At 39.2% G+C, this 25,731-nt stretch overlaps 2 protein-coding genes across 3 annotated transcripts; one reads left to right on the forward strand and one right to left on the reverse strand.

Annotated features, from left to right (window-relative positions):
• Nucleotides 1-201: 201 nt before the first annotated feature.
• c9 (complement component 9) lies at nt 202-7,030 on the reverse strand. Its single transcript, XM_031734582.2, has 11 exons — nt 6,916-7,030; nt 6,728-6,812; nt 6,356-6,506; nt 6,136-6,277; nt 5,224-5,362; nt 4,894-5,115; nt 4,549-4,789; nt 4,302-4,436; nt 3,844-4,019; nt 1,643-1,877; nt 202-930 (listed from the first exon to the last, which is right to left on the reverse strand). Exons 1-11 carry the CDS (start codon nt 6,990-6,992, stop codon nt 773-775), a joined length of 1,761 nt encoding a protein of 586 aa, XP_031590442.1. The 5' UTR covers nt 6,993-7,030; the 3' UTR covers nt 202-772.
• An 8,986-nt stretch (nt 7,031-16,016) lies between these two features.
• On the forward strand, nt 16,017-25,436 carry dab2 (DAB adaptor protein 2). Of its 2 annotated transcripts, XM_031734583.2 has the most exons (15): nt 16,017-16,236; nt 18,836-19,094; nt 19,197-19,336; nt 19,515-19,613; nt 19,728-19,859; nt 21,157-21,240; nt 21,511-21,537; nt 21,627-21,674; nt 21,799-21,861; nt 22,537-23,160; nt 23,643-23,769; nt 23,901-24,506; nt 24,600-24,787; nt 24,911-25,000; nt 25,091-25,436. In XM_031734583.2, the coding sequence occupies exons 2-14, from the start codon at nt 18,956-18,958 to the stop codon at nt 24,980-24,982; spliced, it is 2,349 nt and encodes a 782-aa protein (XP_031590443.1). In that variant the 5' UTR covers nt 16,017-16,236; nt 18,836-18,955; the 3' UTR covers nt 24,983-25,000; nt 25,091-25,436. The 2 variants fall into 2 exon arrangements, with proteins under 2 accessions (XP_031590443.1, XP_031590445.1); XM_031734585.2 differs by lacking the exon at nt 22,537-23,160.
• The last annotated feature ends 295 nt before the right edge of the window (nt 25,437-25,731 follow it).

Consider the following 25,731-nt stretch of genomic DNA (forward strand, 5'->3'; position numbering starts at 1 on the left):
TTGTAAATCCAAACTACACTTATCGGTACATGCTACAGTATGTACTTTTTTCAGGAAAATTTCAACTGGGACGCAGCGTTCTCCTCTCAAACATGTATGTATAGAACATGCTACATACCGAGTTGCAGGTATATAAGTAAAATGATTAAAGTTTTGATCCCAAATCCACAATAGATCATGTATTCTCCAGGAATGGCCGTATACAAGGTGTATTTTTAATTTTCAATGGCACTCATAAACAGTATTAAACACAAGAATTACATTTATTTCAAGTTCCACATTCAATAGCTTATGATCCTTTAAGATTTTAAAGATATTTTGGGGACTTTTAATTACATATAAACAAAGTAGAATGGAAATATGTCATCCTTTATGTTTGCTGTATGTCCAGCACCTCCAAATCTCTCGTCTCTGTCCACTGACGGTCTCTCTTTGTCCTCAGTTGTCAGTTTTCTTTCCACCCAGTTGCCTTCTACTCATCTGGTTCTTATTTGCACGGTACAGCCAGATGGAATGTGGCCACATGTGTTTAAAGATGAGCTATTAGCCCATTAATATAATTCACCCAACGCTATCTGAGTGAAGCAAAGCTGAAAGATGCACACTGTTGCAGAGAAAGACAAAGACCATTTGAACCTAAATGTTTAATTTAGATCCCGATAACATATTTTTTACACCTCGACATGTCAAAAATATGCCTTAAGATTTTATTTGTGCCATATATGTATGAGAGAGAAAGAGAAAGAAACTCTCTAAATTAGTTCTTTTGCTATTAGCAGTACTCTTCGCTGTTTCTGTCTCCTCTGCACGCAGCTCCAGGGACACCATCTGTGTTACAGCCACGTGTCCTGGTGCGTTTCCCTCCACTGCAGTTGGACCAGGCAGACCAGCAAGACCAGTTACCCTCATGAACAACAGCCGGTCTTGTACCTGGCACACATTTTTCAAATTAACAAATGCAGGGAAAATTATTTAAAGCAACATGAAGGAGGCCATGTTAGAATGATAGGATTTACGATCCCAATTCCAAAAAGAAAGCTGGGACGCTGTGTAAAATGTAAATAAATCAGAATCCAGTTATTTGCAGATCTCATAAACCCATATTTTATTCACAATAGAACATAGAAAACATATAAAATGTTTAAACTGAAATTTTGCTATTTCATGGAAAAATATTAACTTGTTTTGAATCTCAAATCTCAAAAAAGTTGGGACAGGATGATGTGGCATCCATGTTTTCCATAAAGAATTTCAAATATCAATTAATCTGATCACAGAACACTTTTCTGATTTGTCTCAGTCCATTTTAAGTAATCTTTGTCCCAAAGAAGACAGCAGTGTTTCCGGATCATATTCACATATGGCTTCTTCTGTGCACAAAAGAGCTTTAACCTGCATTTATGGATGGCGCAGAAAACTATGTTTCAGTGCCGCCTGATTGTCTAAAGAGCTGAGGCATCCAATATTGAATTGTGTCCCAGTTTCTGCCTCAATTTTTTTTTATCTTATCTACATTCTGTGACTAAAATATGGGTTTATGAAATTTGCAAATCATCGAAATCTGCTTTTATTTAGCATTTACTTAGCATCCCAACTTTTGTTGAAGTTGGGTTGCATTGAGAAAACAATTGTTTAGTCTTACCTTGGACACTATTTCTATCACGCTTGTAAGTCTGGCAAGCGGCGCCTTCAAACAATTGCGAGCACAGACAGATACACTTTCCATCCAGCAGAGCAAGAGTGCCTCCATTTTGACAGGGCCTGCACTTGCATATGTTATATTCTGCCACATACTCTGCTGTAGCCCGCCTCAAGTTTGATATCCTGGAGTTAGCGCCTGGGATTTCCAGTGGAATTAACATGTGGATGGGCTCTGGCTGCCAGAAACAACAAAATATATGCAATATGTTAGAATACATTAGAACATATATTAGAATGAGTTTTGTTAGAATATATTAACATTTTTTCATTTCATATTTATCGTAATTTGTTGTGTTAGCATGCTAATATTTAGCAGTGAGTCGTGAACACAAAGTAGCCTTTAAACTTTGAGCCTTTGCCTTTGCAAAGTCTAAACTATGACTGATAGAAAAGCTCCAATTAAGGCTGCACACACTCAAGGATCTCAGTTTAAAAACAAAAAAGCTTCTTCATCCCTTTCTTGGTCTTCCATCTGAACCTATTGATGATGTGGACACCGACGTACTTGTTCTCCTTCTCCACATCAACACATAATTTCCTTAGGGATTAATAAGGTATTCTGATTCTGATCCTCTAACAGAATAGACATGGACGATGCAGCTGCCGATGCATCTGAAGTCAATTACCATTTCTCTCGCCTTATTTACATTCAGAAGAAGACGATTCCTCCCAGAAAACTCTGCACAATCACCCACTGCACTATTCCTCTTGCCAGCTGCTAATAATATCCAACCACTGGAGAACTGTCAGGGTATTTCTGTAGGTGGCATGACCCCGCAGTTGTATTTTGAGTCTGAGGTGTACAAGGTGAACAGAAACAGAGACAGTACAGTCCTCTGTGGAGATTCTGTAGTACATATAATCAACTCACACTGAGCACTGCTCAGTCACACATACTGAAGTGTGCCTGTCAGGTAGTCAGTAATCCATTAGGTCAGAGGTGTAACAAAACACACGTCTGTATTAAGTTTTTTAGTAAACACTCATCTATCACATTGCAACTGTTCAGTGGCATTGAAAAATTCTATGAGCTCACTACATTGTTGTCTACATAAGATTCCCCAAAGGGAAAGTGTAGAGTAGGGAGTATGGCAGTTCATTTTAAGGATGACATTTATGTATAAAGTTTCACAGCAATTCACAGTTGAGAACGTTTAAACCATGTGATTGCACCAGAAGAAAAGTAAATGGCATATGTGTAGTAGAAGCTAGCTGTATTAATGCTGTGCTAATTCATTGAGTTAGCTAATGTCACCAGTTTAGTGAAGACACTGATGATAGCCCTAGATAATATAAAAGTCTGGTTTTATTACAGTCATTAGATCAAATTTCTGCAATTCCTTAAGAGATTTTGGTAACACTTTATACAAAGGAGCTTTTAATGAAATCGATTTAATATTCATTATGTTGGTGTGCATGATGAATTTTATTAGTCCATTATTCTTTTATTTTGCCTTATACTATATACTTACTGCATATTTATTGTTGTTTCATGTAAAAACCTGACTTGTTACCTCCTTTTTCTACTAGGCCTACCTTTAAGCATTTGTATAATTTGTGTATCCTTTCTGGTAAAATACCCAGAATGTAGGCATTACAGTGGTCCCTCGCTATAATGCGGTTCACCTTTGGTGCCTCGCTGTTTTGTGTGCAATTTTGCACGCTTTTTGTTTTTTTACAGCGCATTGTGTTCTGCGTCCTGATTGGCTGTAGACCATGGTCAGTCAATCTCGTGCCGTGTCTCCTGTACAGTGCAGAATGCGTTCAGCTTGTCAAATTTACATAAATCTTCGATCACTAGCAGTGTGACTCTTAAGTGCTGTACCGCGGGTGCCTTTGGTTTCATTCTATAATACTGGACTTATTTTTCTACAAAGGTTTGAACTTTGAGAGAGTTTAAACAAGAGAGAAAAGTGTGAAAATGTTCATGCCTTTCTGAGAAAAGTGTATAAAGTGTGTAGTGAGGGGTTTTACAGCCTTAAAACATCTATAACAATTGTAAAAAATAAAGTTGGCTACTTCGCGGATTTCATTTATTGCGGGTTATTTTTAGAACGTAACTCCCGCATAAACACATACATTTATACAGTATGTGTAATTCAGTTTAACTTGTTCTCGCCTTGCTGTGACCTTTATACGTACCTCACTGTGGAGCAATGCAGGGGCATCTGTGATGGTCCGGGCCCATTCCTGATATGTTCCAATGTCCATCACTCCGTCCCTATTTAGTTTAGCTCTCATACTAACAGCACTTTGTAGGGTACCTCCCTTGACTGATGTCATCACCTCATCCACCATAGCTTTTCCTTCAGCCTTACCTGTGTGGCAACAGAAAAGGAAACTTTAGTGACTTTTCATAATCAGTGCAGTGACTCGCTCCAAATTCAGTTTTAGACTTTAACTTTGGATTTGAACTTTACTGTTTTAATACAGTTAAGTTTCATGCATACAGCATTCCTTTCTTCGTTTTCTTTTTTCCGGACTAGTTGAAGTAAAACACCCAAATACACTTAAACTGTGAAAAGTGGTTGGGAATTTAGTCAGAATCATCAAGCATGCTAGCTTTGTTCATTTAACCTGGAAAAACAGGGAATGCAAACCTTCGTTTTTTTCTGATTTATTATCACAATTTTTAGGCTTATAGTGTCCGCTTAAACTGTCCGTCGTATGTATGGAACTGAGGCCTCCTTCAATGCCTAATGTGACGCACTCTTGAACTTCTCTCTGCGTCATATCTGCAAGAACAATAAAGTATAGATAATTAGTGCTTATCACTTGTATTTAATCAACATACCATAAGGCTGAAGAAGCTTCATAGCAGAAAAGAATTATTTCAAATAGACATACTTCTTTGCTTAATGGTGTCATGGTTGAGGACATAGATCAATTCGTATTCACCACCGGTTTTCCCATTTTTTGTGTAATGGGTTCCATAGTCCTCCAGGAAGGCAAAATAAATTCCCTTCTCGTATTGCAAAGGTAAAGATTTGACATGCGCCAGGAATTCATCTGCTACTTTGAGCTCACGGGAGCGCATCCTGTAGGTGCTCAGTTGTACTTTGCCCTTCACCCGCATAAAGGTGTTGTTCTAAGTTTGTGGGGTCGAAAAAAATAGAGATGCAGCTTGTCCATAGAATATTGATTATTCTGGGTTGTACATTAGATTCTGTGAAATTATTAGAGGATATTTACCTTAATTTTGGTGTTTTCGGTGACCGTTTTAATCATTGATTTCTTCTCATACTGACTCTCTAGTTTAAAATTTAGAGAAGTATTGGACAAAGACACCTCAGTTGGGGTGAATTTGAAAGAAAGACCAGCATCAATGTTGACACTCATCTCAGTGAGGATTTCTCGCAGAAGGCTGTGAGTGTTTTCGAAGAGTTCTTTCGAAGCTGTTTCCTCCACTAACGTCTGAGACAACGGAATACATATATCAGTATCAGGTGGCAAAACAAAATCCTTTACATGTGTTCACGATCAGTTTATAATACTGAAATTTTTTTTGTTGCCATGGTTAACCTGGTAGTTAAGCACGCCGACGTTCCAGGGCAGCCTGTCAAACGTCCCAGTGTTTGGATTCCTCACTCGATCACATCTCCCATTGAAGTAATCATTGTTGAATGGGTTCATTCGAGGATCTGTACCCAAGATGTTGATTCTGGTGGATGAACATAGAGGCCACTTTAAGACTTTTACAGTGTTATCCCAGTTCAAGAGTTTTAATATTATAGAAGGCCTCCTCATTCTCCTTCTTTGTGAGAGTCAGGTGAAAAGACTGATACCACTCGTGCACTCTATCTATCCATTAAACAGGATGTTAAAGTCGGAAGATCCAGGTTAAATGGCTTAGACTCTGGGTAAAATAGCCAGTACTTCCATCCAGACAAAGATTTCCTCTTATGTGAGCTGGTCATTCTTTATGATTTCAGTTAAATATAAAAAGCCATAAAAAGATAAGTTGTCTGTTTAATAGGATAAAGTTCAAACCTGGCCAAGCATGGTTGGTTAGTGGCCTCAAATTAAGTACGCACAGCAAGCTCCCAGTACAAAAAAGTCTATCCCTTGCCTGAAGATTCTGCATTTTTATATGCCGATATCTTTTTGTAGGTTTGTTTCCTGCCTCATTTATGACACCTATCAGTGAAATTAAGGTGTTCATCAGTCTTTTGGTGAAAAATTTCATAACAGACCAGCTATTGTTAAAAATATTAAGAAACAAAATCTGTGAATTTTTTTGCTCAAAAGCAGCTCACATTTAAAACGCCAACTCTGCTAGGAAGCTGGTTTTCTGTAAACATTATCACCAATAGATGTTTATGTAGATGTTCACCCCAATGTAAATGATTTACTCTTTCTACCAAGTATTCATTTTACTTTGCTAATTTATACTGACTCTTTATTTCCCACTGATTGAGCTCTTTAATAACTTACCCATATCCTGCTGTCCTGCCTTGCTCATTGCTGTCAAGGACTGCCGAGCCACAGGGTTTACGCTCTGTCTCACAGTCTTCATCTGATCCATCTTCACAGTCATAGTCTCCGTTGCACATTAATCTCTTTTTAATGCAAGACCCTGTGCAGAGACAGAGAATTGCATGATACTGCTCCCCAAAAACAAAGCGATAAGACAGAGGTACTAATACTGTGGTACCTGACTCGCACTGGAACTCTGAGTCTGAGCATGCACGGGGAGGCGGTAGCTCGCATTCACCATCAGGTACACAGAACTCCCTGTCTCCTATTGATTCCTGGCAGGCTCTACCTCCAAACTGGCCAAATGCTTCTACACTTCGAGAACGCCTCTGAGGATAATACATAGTGTCACATTAAAGATAAAGGCAGAGAGCAGCACTGCAAAAGAAGATTGGCTGTTATGAGCCGCACTGTGCATAGGTAGCAGACCCCTACTTCACCCTGTTTAGTCTGATTATTTATTATTATAGACTTAAAAAGTTAAAAGCATTCTAGCTTGGGCACTAAAGTTCACAATCTCTGACACTGACCAAAATCCTAATTGACTCACTCTGGTTTTTGTGCAGGGATCACAAGAACTCCACCCTGACCAACGACTCCACGCACAGTCCACAGCTGGTGGATCAGGATTAGCCCTAAAATACACAAATTAGACACAATAAACTCTCTAAATAATAATAGTAAATGATTAAACAAACATCCTTAATGTTGTGTAAGTGAAGCAGGAAATATACGTACATGCCTTCCCCAAGAAGTGCCAGAGTTAGACAGAGGCCAGCGAGGGCCAACTGGAGAGTGACTTCAAGCCTCATCATGAACCTTTGACAGCACAAATGATACCGTGCCTGTCCCCATTTAGTCCTTTAAGCTGCCACCTTGTTAATGATTATCCAACCGCAAAAGGACTGTGTTTTTGTTGTTGTCACAGTCAATAATTTGGATTTCAGGTGCAGCAAAAATCAATTCAGTGCTCGGAAACTCCCAAAGCAGACTTTACAGTGTTTGTCTGCATATAAACATCTTACTCACACAGTGAAGTCAATCTTTTATTCTTCACAATGCGAGCAAAGCACCCGCAAAAACACAATAACTACTATAAAAGTAAGTAATAAATCCTCTCCTTTCATAATCTATAGAAAGCGGTTATTTTTTTCATTACATTCATTTGTTTGATTAGTTATGAGCTAGTGTGTTGGTAAGGAAAACCATGATTTACTACAATAACAGAGAAAGATTGTGTTTCTAAGTATTACAATTTCCTGCTAAATGCCACCAAAATATAACAAATGAAAAATACATTGAAATGATAAAAGTGCAAATTGGACACCCTATTAAATTTATTTGGGCAAAAAAGTGCTGCACTCCATAGCTCTTTGGATATTTTCTATTGGATTCTCTTTATAATATTAATTCACAATTTAATTTAATTGAAAATATATGAATTTATTAAGAACCACGTATTTCATCTGTAGCCTAATATACAACAAAAAAGAATGAACCATTATTCAATTTTTAAGTAAATATAAAAATGTGTTTTAAAACTATGGGAAGGTGTCCCAAGCACTGGGTTTAAAGCAGAGACGCACATTTAGAAATTATATATAATTATTCTTTTTTCTGTTTATTTTCAGATTTCTTCTTTTGAGACATTGTTTTTAAGACCATTTGTTCATGTTCGTGTTTCCAGGATTACGCAACCATGCAAACAAGTCTGCAGCAAAGCAGAACAAATATTTAAAGACTCAGTTCTTGACTGTTGTAATACATTGGCATGATGCATCCACGGTACATTTAGGTCATCGTCTAAGATTGGGAAATGGAATGACAACACTAAATGTGAAAATGAATTTTCAGTCAGTCCCACTGCTGAAAAAAAAGGTTGAATTTAGTGTAGCTGGTGTGCTGAAGTAGAGCTCTTTGTCCACCAGATGGCAATGCTGAACAGGAAACAGTAGTGTTAGTTTTGTCCTTTTCTTTCACTCATACTCTGTTTTTGGGTTTAGGTGGAAGGAACATTGTTTACTCTGCAGTTGTAGAGTCTGGAAAGCAATGTGTAATGCATACACATGAATCCAAGTATTTCTCGAGTATCTGTTTTCTTTGTTAAATATACCTTTAAAAATAAATAAATAAAAAAAGCCTTGCACAACGCACAGTGAGGTTTGAACTGTTGTACCCAATCTATCATGTGATCGGGGAGACTTTTGCTGAGTCTGCAGAACTTTGTTCTTCAAGTGGAGCGAGTGCAGTTTGTATAATTTTTTTTAAGGCAAAATAGATTAGTTCTGAGTGAAGAATGCTGAAAGTAGTCTTTAAATGTAGGCAAGCAATAATTAAACTGCAATAAAAGTTTGAAAAGCTGATTAGTCACGATCAGGGCAATTATTATTAACAGAGCAGAGAGAACATTTGTAAAGTGCTGGGAGGAGAAGGGCTGACAAGTTTTTGCTTTTGTTGCTCTGAGGGAGTAACACTGATCTTTAATTCCAGAATATTCTACATGCTCACAGGTACTTTTCTGCTGACTTCAACAAATAAACTCAGTCCTTTCCCTGATATCTCCAGAGTCATTCTGGGGGCTGCCGCGTGCTGGTTCTTTCCCTGTATCTGCAAACAAAGCTGGGGTATTCTAGGGGCTGTGTGGTCGTGGCCTAATGGAGAGGCACAAATATGTGCTGAAGTCACCACTTTTATGAGTTTCGACAGTTTCCTCCCTGCTTTCCCAGGAAACCAAAGGGTAGTTAAGGTGCTTGGCAAATGTTTCTCCTGACTAGAAAGACTTCCTGTTTTTTGAGGGGGAGCTGAAACTGTGTGGAAACACTTGTGGAACAGCATACTACACAGTCGCTCTACTACCAGTAGAATGCTGTCATCGTATTTATCAGAATACCATGACGGTGCTTCCTGCACTGCCATTTGCCCCACTGCTGTGTGTTGTTCGTTAAGAACTAGCTGCTAAAGACACTTGAGGGTTAAAGAACAAAGAGGGACATGGACAAAAAAAATCTACTTCAATTATGGCTTGGAGATAAGTGGCTATCTTTGGTTCTGGCTGTGGTGGCAAGCAGTCCCAGGATTCACGCCCTAAAATGCTTGATGTTTGGATTGTGGCCTTCCTGTCATAAACGAAGGGAAGGACACTTCCCATTAGACTTTCTCCGTCAGCATTCCATCATGAAATAAAGGCTCTAATGTGCCAGTGCTGACTTTTGCCATCTGTACACTGTTTTTTTTCTGTTTTTGCAAAGAGTTTCTTAAAACGTAGTTTTTAAGTACAGACTGTAGCATCAAACATGTACTTGTGTGTGCAAGTGCTAGTAGCACTGGGTGTGCCGCTGACCTCAACTGACAATGAATCACATTTAGAAGAACAAGGAACCATATCTTTTATCACAAGTCACTGGACAATGGTGCTGAATTGGAAAGACACGTCATGGCAGGAAAACATGATTCTTGTACTGATGTGCATGGAAGAAAAAAACAAAACAACTAACCATACATAATAATAGACACTACCAACATCCGTCTAAATACAGCATGTTGTCACATGCATATTCTTTCCAGATGATCTGCAAATGTAGGCAAATATCTGATAACATCAAAGTCTTTAATAAGAGGTTCTGAAAAAGACCATTCCAGTGGTTGGTGACCGAAGGGGAAAACAGACTCTCAGCGAGACAGTAATCTGGCTTCCGTGGGGCTCATCTCCTAAAAACCAGCCTCCGTCAGCAGAACACAGGATACAGAGTCAGGAAAGACATCCTTCCTCTGTCCTTTTCTCTCTCATTTCTCAGCTCTAAACCCACAAAACACAATATACTGTACATCTGTTAACATCAACAACACATCGCGCTTGCACTTTTTGAGAAATCTGCACACGGATCAGGTTTGAAGTCCTCATGCAGAATTTGCAATCTGGTGAATTAGCTGAGGTATACCGAGATTATTTCTCCTTTTTATTTCACATTTACAATGAATGCAATTGGGGGATAAATAGAAACTAAAAATTATTATCATTGCAAAACTATTTTATTTACTTTTTAATGAGTCAATCATTTTCACTGGATAAAACTGAAAGGAAAATATGAAAACTCTCTTGTTTTGTTTTGCAAAACCCAAATGTGTCAACGATCATATCAAGCAAAGAAAAGCAGTATCTTTCGCACTGGAAAAAATGTGAAATCAGAAAATATGTGGCGGTTTCTTCAACTGATTATAAAAACAGGGGGGTTTCAGTTGGCTAATATTTGCAGTTCTGCAGCATGGTACCAGCACTGGGCTGTTAACTTGCTTTTTATTCTGCCATCACTTCCTATCATTTCTATTTTATTATCAGGTTCACATTAATTCACATTAATTAGCTCACAATACTAAATAAATAAATAACATGAAATGAAATGAAGAAAATAAAACACATTTACAGAAGTGAAACTAACCATTTCTCAAGTGAGAACCACACTGACATCACTACTCACGTCACTGTGGATGTCAAACTTGGCATTTATTAGTTCTGTAGTAACTACACATACTTGCTTTCCTTTCCCAACAGCTTGCTTCTGCTGAATAAATTGGAGTCCTTGGTCTGTGTAATTGTACCCATCTCTGCTTATACATACACCCCATCTTTTAATTATCCCAAACAAACATCTATTGATGCCTCTGCAAACATGAAACAAACACACTTTCTATGTTACTTGAATATTTTCCTCCTGGGAACGCCACACCTGCCACTTAAAAGCAGCAAATCCAAAAACGGTTATTACATGGCTAAATCACCATATGGCATCAAAAGCAAAACAGACAAAGGAAGTTTATGACCCATTTTCAACCTTCAGCTTACTGTAATTGTGGTGAGATTAGTGCATAGCAGAGAAAATGTTAGGCCTGCACTTTTAGAAATTTTGCTGTGTTAGCGACAATTGAGCTTTGCCACTCTGGCTGACGTTCCCCAGTTCCCTCTCATTCCTCCATTTAATAATTAGAAGTCTACATATAGTGTATACAGCTCTTATATCCTGTATTATTATTAATTTTTCAATAGTTCAATAGTACGTATTGTAGACCTACAGTGGTGGAGATTAATGCTCCATATAGCTTAGTTTAGTAATAAGAATCTGTTCTTCCCTCATCTCACTTTAAATAGGTCAGTCAAGCATTGCTCAATCTCTACTCACTCTCATTCTCATGCAATAGCAAAGATGGAAATATGTTTCATGTCACATGTTTGAGGAAAAAAATACTAATGATGAAAGTACACCTTTAAATAAATGACAAAAGCCAGCTGTGTGATGCACACTACTCAGGAAGAGATTTAATTACAACATTCAAGAAAACTCAACATAATTACTGTCTGAGAGAAATAGAAAATCTTCAGTCAACTCACCTTGGTGTTTTTTTTAGTGTTATTTAGTCAGCATGACTCATCCAACAGTTTCCAAGATCAATCACTGAGTGGAGCAAATGCTAATTTTGCCCTGCACATACTTTAGTTTTTTTTAAATGAATCCAATTTGAAAAATAAGAATAATTTTTAAATTAAAAGTGAAATTGACTTTTTCACCTTTTAAACACGTTTTAAAGTTCTAAACACAACATTGACAAATTGACCATCTCTGAATCGAGGAGGGGGCCTAAGGGTACATCTTTCGCCATCTTACAACGCTGTGATTGCAGCCATTCCCCAACTCAAAGTGAATGGTACTCATGGCCATTGATCAGTGTTCTTTGATCAGTGGGTTTTGGTCAGTGATTGTTGATCAATGGTCATGGGAATTTGCATAATTATGATTAAGGAACTGACCTCACAGCCCATTGTTCCTTCAGTGGGCTGGTTTCAGTCATTATGCATGTATAAGGTTTGGGGAAACCTGCAGTCAGCTGAGACTGAAGAAGTCACTTGGATGAGTGACGAAACGTTTCTCCCACCAAACGCTACGTCCAGATGAACAGATTCAACTTTTGGAGATTTACTTACCTGGATGATTGAGAATGCATCAAGATCTCAAATAGTTTGTTTAAACTTCATACAGAGAAAGCAGCATTCATGTGGAGTTGTGTGTCTGTCTGCCTGAGAATAAACTTACAGGTTTGCTTGTGTTTGACTCTTAAACTAGTAAATGCTCAGCTCATATCTGCTAGGTGAAGTGTAACGGCAACTGTCCAACTACTTGTACCAACTGTGAGGCAGTGTTAATTTTTGTAACTGGATAAGTTGTTTTCTTGCAAAAGTACCACACATTCCATTACGCCTTTTTTTTTAGATCTAGGAAGTAATACCTTTTGTTTTAATTATATTGATGGTTTTCATAATACAGATTGACAATAACCCACAACATAAAGCTAAAGCAACACAGGAGTTTATTAAATCAAAGAAGTGGAATATTCTTAAATGACCAAGTCAATCACCTGATCTTAACCTCTTAATTTAGCAGCATTTCACTCGTTGAAGACTAAACCCCGGAGAGATAAGAGCCCAAAAACAAACAGCAACTGAAAGCCGCTGCAGTAAAGGCCTGGCAGAGCATTAAAGAGGAAACCCACCATCCGGTGATGTCCATGAGTTCAAGACTTTAGGCTGCCATTGTCAGGAAAGGGTTTTTAGCCAAGTATCAGAAATGAACCTTTTTTTTTTTTTCAGTCATTTAATTTGTCTAATTAGTTTTGTGCCCCTGAAATCCAGGCATGGTGTTAAAAATGCTTGAGTTTCTCACATTTCTATGCAATCCTTTTGTCCAACCCAATGAATTAAAGCTGAAAGTCTGCACTTAAACTGGATCTGAGTTGTTTCATTTAAAATTGATTGTGGTAATGCACAGAAAAACATTGTCTGTCCAAATGCAAAATGAACCCATGTATAGGTAACAGTAATATATATTAAAAATGATAAAATAGTATACCTATAACTATATATAATGTAAGTATAGTGAAATATGACACATTATGTTTTTAACATCAGGTATATTCCACATAGTTTAAAGTGGGCTCAATATGTTTACTATACAAATGAGTTTATTGTTGTAATCACAGCGTATCTACTTCATATTTTGGGGATAAGCAGAGTTAAGGACAATGATAAAATCTGTTTTGGATTGTGGTTGTTCCTGTTCCAATACATCCTCTGTTTAGATACAGACGGCATCAGTTCAAAGAGTTGTTATACTGACTTGGATGAGTCTTAAAGGACATTACTGGCTCGGTTGAGGCAGTGGGGGCTGTAAATGTCTCAAGAGGGGAAGTGGGCAGTTGAAAATTTTTTGTAAACAGTGTGAATGACCCTCTGAGAACTCTCCTGTTTCTCCTGAGGTGCACCTTGTGAGATGCAACCTTCAGAACGCTGTCAAAGGAATGTCAGCAGAAGAAAACCTGTTTGTTTTTTTTTATTTGTTTTTTTTAAGTTTAGGAGCTCTTTAAAAGAATTCTCAGACAACAGAGTTGCTGCTTAGCCTTCCTGTTGGTCAACTGGATGGTAACAAACACTCTTGATATTGTCCTCCTGTAGTCTGTGAGGAGTTCTTTGGGTTTGGAGGTGTCAGATCTGGATTATTATTTAAGCACAAACTAGCCAGCCTCTGAAATTCTGTCTCACCTTTCTTTGAGAAGCGCCCCATCATCAATGTACCATCAATGACCCTGATGATAGCACTCTGCAGGTGCAGTCAGATCTATATAGTTTGCAAAGTAGGAGGCTTGAAAGGCAGCCAGAGAGGAGCTCAGGATGAGCACACAGCATGAATATTCTTGAATTAAGGATCAGTTGCTCAGCAAAAACCACAAAACTGCTAATTTAGTGAACATTCTCGCTGTAGCCTACAAAGCGCACTTCACATAGAGCCCCTGGCATTCAAGATGGCACACTGCAGTGTGAATGGCTGTGATGGTGTCCTCTGAAGATCTGTTGTCTCAAACTGATATTAATCAAAGACGGGTGCAGTGCATCTGCAAAATATCCACATCAAATCACTTGTTCTACAGTTTGTCATTTTACAGCCTTATTCCAAAATGACTTTAATTAATTTTTCACCTCAATTCTACACAAAAAACCCCACAATGACAAAGTGGAAAAAACATTTGGGAGCAACTAGCCTTAAGCACAGCCAGTTTTGAATCTCTCCAGAGATGTTCAATCAGGTTTAATTCTGGGCTCTGGCTGGGCCAATCATGGACATTCACAGAGTGATCCCAAAACCACATCCCAAAACCACTCTTTGCTATCTTGCCTGTGTGCTTAGGGTCGTTGTACTGTGGGAAGGTGAACCTTCGCCCCAGTCCGAGGTGTAGAGCGCTCTGGAGCAAGTTATCATCAATTCTCTGCTGCCATAAAAACATCCCCACAGCATGATGCTGTCACCCCCATGCTTTCCTGCAGGAATGGTACTGGCTAGATGATGAGCGGTGCCTGGTTTCAGTTGGCATTCGGACCAGAGAATTTTGTTTCTCATGGTGTGAGAGTCCTTTGGATCCCTTTTGGCAAACTCCATCTGGGCTGTCATGTCCCTTTTACTGAGAAGTGGCCCTTGTCTGGTCACTGTACCATACAGGCCTGATTGGTGGAGTGGTGGAGAAATGGTTATCCTTCTGGAAGGTTCTTCTCTCCCCACAGAACAACACTGGAGCTCTGTCAGCACAACCACTGAGTCTTCGTCAAATCTTCTCCCATTTACAAATGGTGGGGGCCACTGTGCTTACTGGGATCTTCAATTAAGGTCCCATTGGGCACAGTGGGAAATGGTACTGAAATTTTCCTATACCCTTTCGCAAATCTATGCCTTGATAGAACACCCTGTCTCAGACATCTACAGACAATTCCTTGTACTTCATGACTTGGTTTGTTCTCTGACATGCACTGTCAACTATGGGACCTGATATAGAAAGGTGCACCTTTCCAAACTAAATTTACCACAGGTGGACTCCAGTCAAGTTGTAGAAACATCTGAACAGTTAAAACAGGATGTGCCTGAACTCCATTTTTTTTTAATTTATTGTTTTTAATAAATCTGCAAAAACGTTTTCACTTTCTCATTATGGGGTACTGTGTATAGAATTTTGAGGTAAAAAATTATTTTTATGCATTCTGGAATAATTTTGTAACCTGATAAAATGTAGAACAAGTGAAGCATTGTGAATACTTTCCAAATGCACAGTGTATTGCTGGACCAGCTTCTCAAAACATTGTATAATAGCTGGTATTAGCACAATCCACCGGTGCCAGTCCCAAATCTAGAATAGGTCCCACATATTTCTACCAAAAATAGAAAGTCCATGCATGAAAACAGTGATGTCAGTGCCTATGGGAGGAGTAATGCAAGAAATTCACTAATGAATGGCGGCTGTAGCCCACAGGCTTCTTCCACCATGTTTTTTTTAACAGCAGTTTCACTTGGAAAATAGCTCACTAAACACTAAACACATAACACTAAAACACATAAAAAATATATCAGTTTTTTGACTCAATTTATAACAGCAAGATATTCAAGTTGTTCCTGCTCATTCTTAGGCCAACATATTTTTACTTTATTTGTTCAGAATCTGGCTAATTCCTGCACCACTGCTGACTGCTAACTGTCATTCATGCAGGCTATAGGTGTAGCATTAAGTCGAAATAAATGAATAAATGGATAAATAATATATCAATTGCCTCTTTCTGCCTTTTTTAAAGTTTGGGGGTTTTTTTTCAAAGAAAACAAAAAATCTGGGTAAGCAAATCTGATTAAATGCACAGACGGGTACATACATATTGTACATCACGCTCTTAATTTTTACGATCCACTCACTATAACCGATGGCGATATATTGTTGGCCTGCATGTACAGAGCCCGCCCCCCTACCAATTGAAATCTGCAGCGAGTTAGCCCTGTCAGTCAGTGAAGGGTTAAACGAGGAGTTCGGAGCAGTCTCTCCGTTCTGTTCAGGGCAGTCGGCGGAAAACATCACACTCTCGCTCGTTTTTGCCAAGCTGTGTTTGATTCGACTCATTTCGCAGCCGAATCGCGGAGGCAACACGGCAGAGAAAACCCCGCTCTCTTTTCCAGAAGGCGTATTACTGCGCGTTTCCAAACACAGGTAAGTGTGATGTTTAACTTTGTTTTCACATCCCTGCATGAATTATGAATCCGCAAGAGGACTATCCTACAGGTACTCGTTTTAAAAGCTGCGGGTATTTGCAGAAATGTTTGCCTGAAGTTTTTCATAAACTTAATAAAAACTAAAGGCAGGCAAAGCCAAAGTTCAGTTTCAGTCAAAGGCTGAACTGTCTTACTTTAAATGTTCCAAATTTGGAAGAAAACTTGGTCATAATGTTTTTCCCCCCTCTGCTGCCTACTTTGAGGTTTTTTTTTTGCCTCTATTGGGAGTCCAACACTCTCTCCCTAAGTTTCTTTGTGAACTCTTTCTTTCAGCTGTAACCCTGACTTGGACAATTGTATTCGAATCTTGAGCTATTTCACATAATTTTCATTAAGCATTCACAATTCTGTACCTTCCAACGACTCCTGTGTCACTCCTGTGTTTGAGTGCAGAACCCTTTAGTATGAAAGTGTTCTGTGTTCAGTGGGCCTGTGGTATTTCACCATCTCATACACTTGCAGACTGAGTCATTCCCTGATTTCCTCCAGATGTGCAGCAGTTTACGTTTCCTGACGAGGCCAGGATTGTGACATTTCTGTCTTTTGCAGTTCTGCGATTCTGCTGACAAACATAAATTTATGCTTGCTGTCTGAGGCCGAGTGTTTGTGTTGTGACACGGCTGGATGCTACACATTTCCCCCCCCACACTTATCTGCCAGTTTTTGTGGCTGCCTGAGAGAGCTGTTAAAATGTAATCCTTTAACTTAAATCTTCAATCAACTGCTGACATTTTACCCTTTTTATTAGACTAACTGCCAGGTACTGGGACTATGACACCACTGCACAAGTGCAATCATGTGTCATGCTCGTGAAGGCTTAATGGTTTGCAGCAAGTGTTAAGGGTTGGCTCGTTCTATGCTTCCAAGCAGTGCAGCACAAACAGCATGTCTGTCAGTGTGATTTGTGGTAACTTGCATGACAGCATGGTGAACCAAGCAAACAAGGGCTTACTCTGCTTGTTTATCTGCCTCCAGAACTGGAACAGGCAGATGAAAAGTTTTGTTCTGGTTTTTATTGTTTTACAGTTGTGCAGTAGCACTTGTGGGACATCCCTCATGGTATCAAAATTTACTTGATGATTTTTTTTTTTTTTTTTTTTTTTTTTTTTTTTTTTTTTTTTTAATTTTGAGGGGAAATAAAATGATAATTTACAGAATTTTTATTTTCTGTCTGTCTCTGTTGTGGTCAGGTGTTAGGCAAAAAAAAAAGAGTAAAAGCTGCCACAAAGCTAGATAAAGTTCTCTTATCTTATCCTGACTACCTCTCACTTCCTTTATGGGTTTTGGACAGTTGTCTGGTTAACTGGTTTGAGCCTAGGCAGAGGCAGTTATTTTTAGAGTAGATATTGTTCTTTGGTTTTTTTTTTGTTTTTTTTGCGTGATCTCACGGTGCAGCTCTGTGTTTTCGCTTGTCTTGCAGATGGTTTATTCCTTGTTATTCTGGAGTATCAGATGGTCAAGTGTAGCTTTTCCTTGAAAGTCAGAACTCTGTAGGTAAACTCTTGTTAAAGGCTCCAATTTCCGTTTGTTCTTGCTTAGCTCAACATCACGAGATCTTTTGCTTTTCTAGCGTAAGATTAACTTCAGGTAATTGCTCAACCTTTGCTCGTTTTCAACCTTTGGACTATCCTACGGTACTCACAGGCTTTTTACTCTGATATTCTAGCCAGTGTAGCCTCTGGAGCTGGACCTAAAGGTATGTACGTTCTGCACGTATAGAGCAGGAATCTTTTGTTGTTTGGGGGGTGGGGGGGTTCTTTTCTTTATATTTTTTTTCTTTTTGTTTTTTGTCAGAACATGCATGAGTTGCACACATCTTTTTAACTCATTATGTGTCTAAGTGATATTGGCTGTGTTCCAAGTAACAGCAGTTTGATACATCTAACATGATAAGAATGAGGAATGAGGTGATGCTGTTGCTTCATCTATAATCTGCTGTGATGTTGTTTGTGCCTCTTGTGACAATGCCATGCATTTCCTACAAGTGAGTGTAAAGGAATTCATTGATTTCATGTAGCATGGAAGAAAAACCTTCTTTTTTTCTTTCTTTTTTTTTAAAATCACAGATATGTTTACACTCTCTAAAGCAATTTACCAGCATGATGCTGCTAACTCAGATTTGGCTGTTATTATGATGGATATGCCAAGATGTCTCTTTAAGCAGGAGATCCTTAAGCTTTAGGACGGTTTACCTCTTTATTGAGACAAACATCTGACGCAGCATGCTTTTAAAGCAGTGTTACAGTGTCTTATGCCTTCTTATGAGATGCCTATTTTATTGGTCATATGTTTTATGCTTCCCCTCTGTGTCTTTCTCGTTGTAAATGTTTACTGTGCGTTGTTAAATACAATGATTGCTTATGATGTGGAAAAAATTGTTTCAGTGGCAAACCATAGAACAGTGCAAGTCCCTTCCCCCCCAAACAAACAGGTTTACCAGAAAAGACTGTAGTGTGCTTTATTTAACTTATCATCTTCTTCTTTCTTTCCCTTTCTCAACACGCACTTGGTGTCCAACTTCACTTTTTCTGCCTCAGAGCAACGCCAAGAGAAGCATGTGTGGGTGTTAAGTCATATGCTTGGACGACCTCATTGCCCCTGACTACGGAGCTGCTTTACCTCTGATTGCCCACTTGTCCACAGACTGACACCACACCATGTCTGCAGAGGTAGACCGAGCGCACGCATCTTCTGCCGATCCCAGCCTCACCTCTACAGCCTCAACCTCCAACACCCCTCCCAACTCTCCTACAGCACAGGTGTCCAAAGTCCCATTCAGGAAAGAGAAAAAGAAAGGTGAGTGGTGGAGAAAATGGTGCTGATACTGCTTTCATCAACTATTGAGATGTGGCCGAGATTATAATTTTACTACTTTCTTTCTTTGTCTTTTTAATCCAGTAACAGAGAAGACCGATGAATACCTGCTGGGCAGGTTTCAAGGGGATGGTGTCAGGTACAAGGCCAAACTGATCGGCATTGACGATGTTCCAGAGGCTCGTGGAGACAAGATGTGCCAGGATTCCATGATGAAACTTAAGGTACCACGTGGGATCAGAAACTTTTTTCTCCTAGCGCTGATTTTCATGAAGAAAATATCAAAACTGTGTCCTAAAGCTGTTAAGTAGAGCTTTGGTATATACATCTGTTTGGTGGGTATCATTTGCTTCAATAGAGTAGTATTTAAATTTTTTTTTTTTTTTTTTTTTTTTTCTCCAGGGTATGGCAGCAGCTGCTCGGTCCCAAGGCAAGCACAAACAGAGGATCTGGGTCAACATTTCCATGTCGGGCATCAAGATCATTGATGAGAAATCGGGCGTGAGTTCTGATTACTGTTGCAATATAATATAATCTGGACTTCGCAGAATGTATTTGCCTTCCTTAAAAAAAACCAAACAAACAAAACCAAAAATCCGTGTCCTGATTTCTCAGGTGATCGAACACGAGCATGTGGTGAATAAGATCTCCTTCATTGCCAGAGATGTAACGGATAACAGGGCTTTTGGATATGTGTGTGGAGCCGAAGGACAGCATCAGTTCTTTGCCATAAAGACTGCACAACAGGTAACCGACAGACCTGCCATAGACCAGGTGTGTCAATCTGGTCCATTGGACAGGTTGGAAAATGTAAAGTAGAGCATAGATTTTGTTTTTCATAAGACATTTGTTTTGTTTTTGTTTTTGTTTTTTTTGTTTTTCTCCTTACTGATAATGACCTCACACACAGCCATTCATACCATGCCAAAGTAATTGGGTACTAGATAAACAATTAAATGACAGGAAAGTTCCCGTTTTTCCAGTGCTAACTAAAGAATTGTTTTTGCCTTTTAAAGTGGATCCACCATAGGGGGGGGAAAAACAGTACATTTTCTGCAAATTAACACACACTTGTAGGACAGTCCAGGCAATGAGCTACCAGAACATTATCTGTAATTTTACACATTAATTTGTTACAATTTGGGCCCAAAGAGTCATCCTGATGGATTTCTATCATTTAGTACAGCAGCATTTCCTTGTCTAGTCAAACGCCTGAAACTTTTTGTTATAATTACACCTTGTTTTTTTTTTCTTACATTAAGATATGAGGGATTAAATGTGTTGTTAAAGTTGTGTAAACTTCTGTACACTGACAGAAAGGGGAATTTCACTGGTCCATATCACTTAAAATTAAAGGTTGCTGTTATGTGCCCCATGATATAAAATGATTTTGACATCCCTGCCATAGACTGTCCATTTTAATAAGAAGCCTAGGCACTACAGTGCCTCCTAGTGGCTTGTGAACTTTGCCTGTTAAACCTGAGTTTTAACATTATAGGCAGAAGTGGCCATGTTTGTATGAACTGTAGAGTGCACATTCATCCAAACATATTTGCTTGCTAGCTAATGCTAGCAAGCAAATAAAATGGTAGAATTTACTTGCGTAAACTAAAGCATAAATTTTGGTCAGTATACAAGTCCTGTTGTTTTAGACAACCTTAAAGCGTGGTTGAGACATCAAGTTGACTCAAATTTGCTCAGCTAACAGCTTAACAGCTAGCTACTTGGGATGTAACTGTCAATCAGCCATGTGTCTAATAATGTATAACTTGATGTTATAAAACAGCAGTTCACCCCTTTATGGTTGTCATGAAGGTAAAAGGTTTACTTAGGTAACTTTTTTTTTTTTTTTTTTTTGTATGTGAATGTAAACTTTTTTTTTTTTTTTTTTTTTTTTTTTTTTTTTTTTTTTACTGAGAAGCTGTACATTTTTAACATTCGAGTCTACCTTCTTTTGGAAACTGCTTGAAGTGTTACAGCCACAGGCACCAAAGACAAACTGACTCCAATTTCCAAAGATTTTTTGGTGTTTGTCTCCATACAGGCAGAGCCACTGGTAATCGATTTGAAGGATCTATTCCAAGTCATCTTCAACCTGAGGAAGAAAGAGGCCGAGGGAACACAGAAGGTAATGGAAGCACAAGCATTTAACTTCAGACTGGAAAAAATTTTCTCCAAGAGTCAGTCAATGGCAGCATTTTCTTTGTGAAAGGAAAAACACTTTCATGTGGTCCTCTGGGAGTGCTGACAGGGTACACACTGTATGTACCTCCTGAAAGTCAACACTGCCTCTCTGTGTTCTTTCAGTGAATCACATCCTCAGCCATTTTTCATTTTAGTGATGCATGCGTCATTTCAATGGAAAGTCTGTTCATTAACAGTATGCCTCTGTTTACAGGTTGAAAATGGCAGTGATGTAGTTGAGGTAAGCAATTGGAATTTCTTTTTTTTTTTTTCCTTTCTTAAAGCAGTTACTGATTTTTATTTTTTTACATTTTTACTTTCTGCCTCTAGAATGGAAATGCCTTGCTATCTATGGACAATGAAGTAAAATCAGCTCAAGTAAGAGTTACTGTAATGATGTGTCCATCTTAACAATGAATGAAATGTTGGAGTGCTTTTTTTCTTTTTTTTCTTTTTTTTAAAAAACCTAAATGGCATGTTTCTGTTTCATTTTGACATCCAGCCAGTAGAGCAGCATGACCTTTTTGGAGACATGTCAACCCCTCCAGACATTCAGGCTCCAAATGTAAGTGTCACACCATGATGGTAAATATTTCTTTTAATATGGGAATTGTAATTGAAGTGTATTACTGTATTTACACAATTGTGTACCTGCTAATTATCACGATTTTATGTAACAGATTTCTTAGATCTGAATGAACGTATTTGTAAGAAAAATGACTCTATAGGAAAATCTCAACGCCCTCTGAACTCTATTCTGAAAAGACTTGTCAATTCATCAGATTCTATTCATTTTAAGAATCTATGAAGAGTCTTTTAGGAACTGAGTTTATACTTTGTGTTTTACTAGTCTCATTGTTGTTGACTTTAAAACTGCTACAAGTAGAATCTGTTAGATTTAGAGTTGTGGCAAATCTTTTACGTCGGTGCTGCTGAAATGTCTCATTAACCTGAATTTATGGGCAAGTAGGGAGCACCGACTTTGACTTGTAGTCCAACTTGTTGTTCAGAGCAAGTAGGATTACAGTAAATGGGCTAGAAGGTGGACCCTAGACCTTCCAGTCATCAGCATTAAATTGACAGTGATGCTTCATAATCTGCAAGTAGCAGTTTTAAACAGGCATTCCTTTTTCACACCATGTGATTCATTGTTCATCTTGTTAACACATCATTACCTCCCTTCTGCAGAAATGATTTATCCTTTTCTCTTTCTCTCACTGTCCTCTCTCGTGTTAACCAGGACTCTAATGATATTCTCTTACTGGACTTTTCTGCTGAAGTTGACAGCAATCAAAATTGCATAAAGGGAAATTCCTTTGTAACTTCCTGTGCCCCTGACTATAGGGCATATCCCCGGACAGAGAATCCATTTTCCTCAACTTTTGGCTATTTCCCAACCCCAGACAGTGACCCTTTCAGAGATGACCCCCTTTCTAAATCACCCGCTCTATTGGCAGCTGATAATGCACAGATCCCCATCAACACCACCACCAATCACCTAAACGACACTGCTGGCAGCACTAGTAAGACAATTATTAATGGTGGTTTAAATGGAGACTCTGAACATCTCAGTCAGCAAATAAATGGGTTATCCAGGGAAACCATGATCCTCGCGCTCAGTAATGGACAGTGGCCGCTGGGGGGGAAAATAACTCAGGGAAACACGACTACCATGATGGATGGAAATGAATCTGGACAAGTTCTCTCAAACAAAAATCCATTTTTTGACTCTTTGAAAACTTCCCCTGTCTCTAATGAAATGACCCATCACCCAGAGCCGCCAGTGACTCATAGCAAGGATTCAGTTCTCATAAGCCCGCCTCCGCACAACTCTAAGTCTGGACGAGGTCGAAGGAGCGCAAAGGTGAAATAACACAGCTACGCCAATGGTAGTAGGCTTGCATGTGTTAAGCGTTTTAATAAAAAAAAAACAGGTTTACTACACGTTTGGAGCTAACATCTCCCTTCTTGAGCTTTTGGGTTATGCATTGGTGTTCGACAGGATATGGCACTGAGAATGCACTGGGTTAGGGACTATAATTTTGGAAGTTTGGTCATGGTCTTGTTGTTTGGATAACTTTTCTTTATGCATGCACTGGTGTTCACATGCTTCTCAAACTGGCTTGAATGAATGGCTTTAACAATCAACTGCTCATAATCTATTTTCCTAATGTTCACGCTTCAGTGAAAAGAGCAGGGGTAAGTGGCAAAGCATGCATTCGTATGCTTAACTATAGTCAATTATTAGTTTCTCTCAAGCATTTGTTAAATCTTAACTGCCACATAGTTGTGACTTGCTAACAAAATGTGTTGCATTATTTATTTTATTATTTGTTTTGTGACTAGTCTACATCAAGTGATCTGTTTGGAGCAGAACTGTTCGCTGCTCCCAGTCAGTCTGAGGGGTCATCTGCTCCAGACCTCTTCAACAGTACACCGGCAAACTCTGCTCCCTCTGCCATAGCTGCTCTGGGTAATACACAAGAAGGGGACTTTGTATTTCACACACACCTTTGTTTTGTGTTTTTGTTTTTTGCGATTTTTAAAACTGTTTTGTGCCTGTAAACTTTTTTTTTTTTTTTTTCTTCTTTTTGATATATTTAGGGAATCTCCAGTTGGGTCCACCAGCTACCACAAGTGTCCCTGCTGTAACCATGTGGGGAGCCTCCAGTGCTGCACCCAACATGTTCCCCATGCCAGGAGGGACAGTTCCAGGCCCCAGGCCTGCCTTCCCACAGCCGTCTGCCTTTGGTGGTCTACCCATACCACCAACAGGTTGGGGTCAGATGCCACCACAGTTCGCTGCTGCTCCTCTCTCTCCACCCCACCTTTCTTGGGGTCAGCCTGCCTCGACCAATCCTTTCCAGCCTAATGCATTCCCAGGAATGGGTGATCCACAAGGTCCATCACGCCCCCCTCCAAGGGCACCTGCTAAACAGGGCCCTCCAAAAGTAGAGAACAGTGCCTTCACAGCTTTGGATCCCCTCGGCGAGAAAGAGAAGAAGACTGGGAAAGACATGTTCAAGGACTTCCAGCTCGCCAAGCCTCCTGCCATCCCAGCCAGGAAAGGAGAGCTTGCAGCCGTGTCAGATCCAGCTCCGAGTGGCAAACAACCGGGGGCATTTGATCAATACTTCTCCACTAAAGTGGGCCTCGTGCAGGACGCTGCAGATCACGATGACTTTGAAATCAATAAGATGCCGTCAATTGGTAATGCTAAACTAGCTGAAATGGCTTATGTCATAATCTGATGATTGTGACCTGTTGGTAACTGTGTCCTGTGTTTGTAATGTGCAAATTTAGATGCCTCTAAACCAGCTGCTGCTCCTGCTGCTGCTCCAGTTCCTGGGCTCTTGGATGCTGCCTTCTCCTCTGCTCCCATCCTAAACAGTTCAGCACCACCCCAGGGACCAGAACCTGGTCAGGACATGTTTGACAAAGCATTTGGAGCCCCTGACTCCAGTCCATTTGGAGTGCCACCTGTAGCTATGGTACAGAGTTTTATTTATGACCACCTTTTACTTTATTATCCTAATCCCAATGATCATTTTGACAACAAGGATATTGTTATACTTGAGATTTTTTATTTTTTTTCCCTCAATTTTTTTTAACAGAATACATCTGTCGGTCAGAGCTCTGGTTCAACAGCTGCCTTTGAGGATCCTTTTGGAAATCCTTTTGCTTGACCACAACTTTGTCCATAAGTAAGTGCATGTTCATGTTTTTTATGATGCTCCTCTGATTTCATTTAGAGCAAAGACAGTTGTCACAGTTTTTCTCATTTGCCCTCATAGTTGGTGTAAATGGAACAAATGAAGATTTCCACTACCATCACGATGTTTGGGAGAAGCTGCTCTGTGCACGACAATCCGGAAATGAACTATTGTCCCAGACCCACCCTTCTATTTAGATCTCCACCCCTGATGGTGTTTTGGTTTTTTCTGGGGGGGGGGGGGGTTCTCCCCTTTCCAATCAGTAGTTCCCTCATTTTTGAAGACCACTGATCTACAAAGTAAATGTTATGTCAAAATCTGCTGAAGAAAGAGATGTGCTGTGTGAGAGAGGATGTCCAAAGTGGTTTATTGCTGATGCTGTCTTTGTTAAGGAAATAAAATGAATCATTCATAAAGTTGCAAGTTATTTGACAAATGTATTTCTTTTTTTCCTTTGGTTCTGATAATGGTTTTTAAAACATCCCTTTTAACAAACTGAAATTACATCTATAGGTAGCTTTGATACATTTCTGCCAGTTGCTGGTATTTCCTGTTTTGCAAGTCATATTTCCTGTATTAATAGGGGAACATCTGCATTTATCAGGCAGAGCTGTTTTGGTGTCTTGGGATCAGTAGATCTACCTATCACTTGGTCTTGTGTCAGCTGGGAAAAGTGAGGGATGAAGAGAATATTTCTGCGGTCATAGAAATCCTAAATGAGA

The sequence above is a fragment of the Oreochromis aureus genome, linkage group 7 (assembly GCF_013358895.1).
Source record: "Oreochromis aureus strain Israel breed Guangdong linkage group 7, ZZ_aureus, whole genome shotgun sequence".
NCBI classification, from domain to species: Eukaryota; Metazoa; Chordata; class Actinopteri; order Cichliformes; family Cichlidae; genus Oreochromis; species Oreochromis aureus.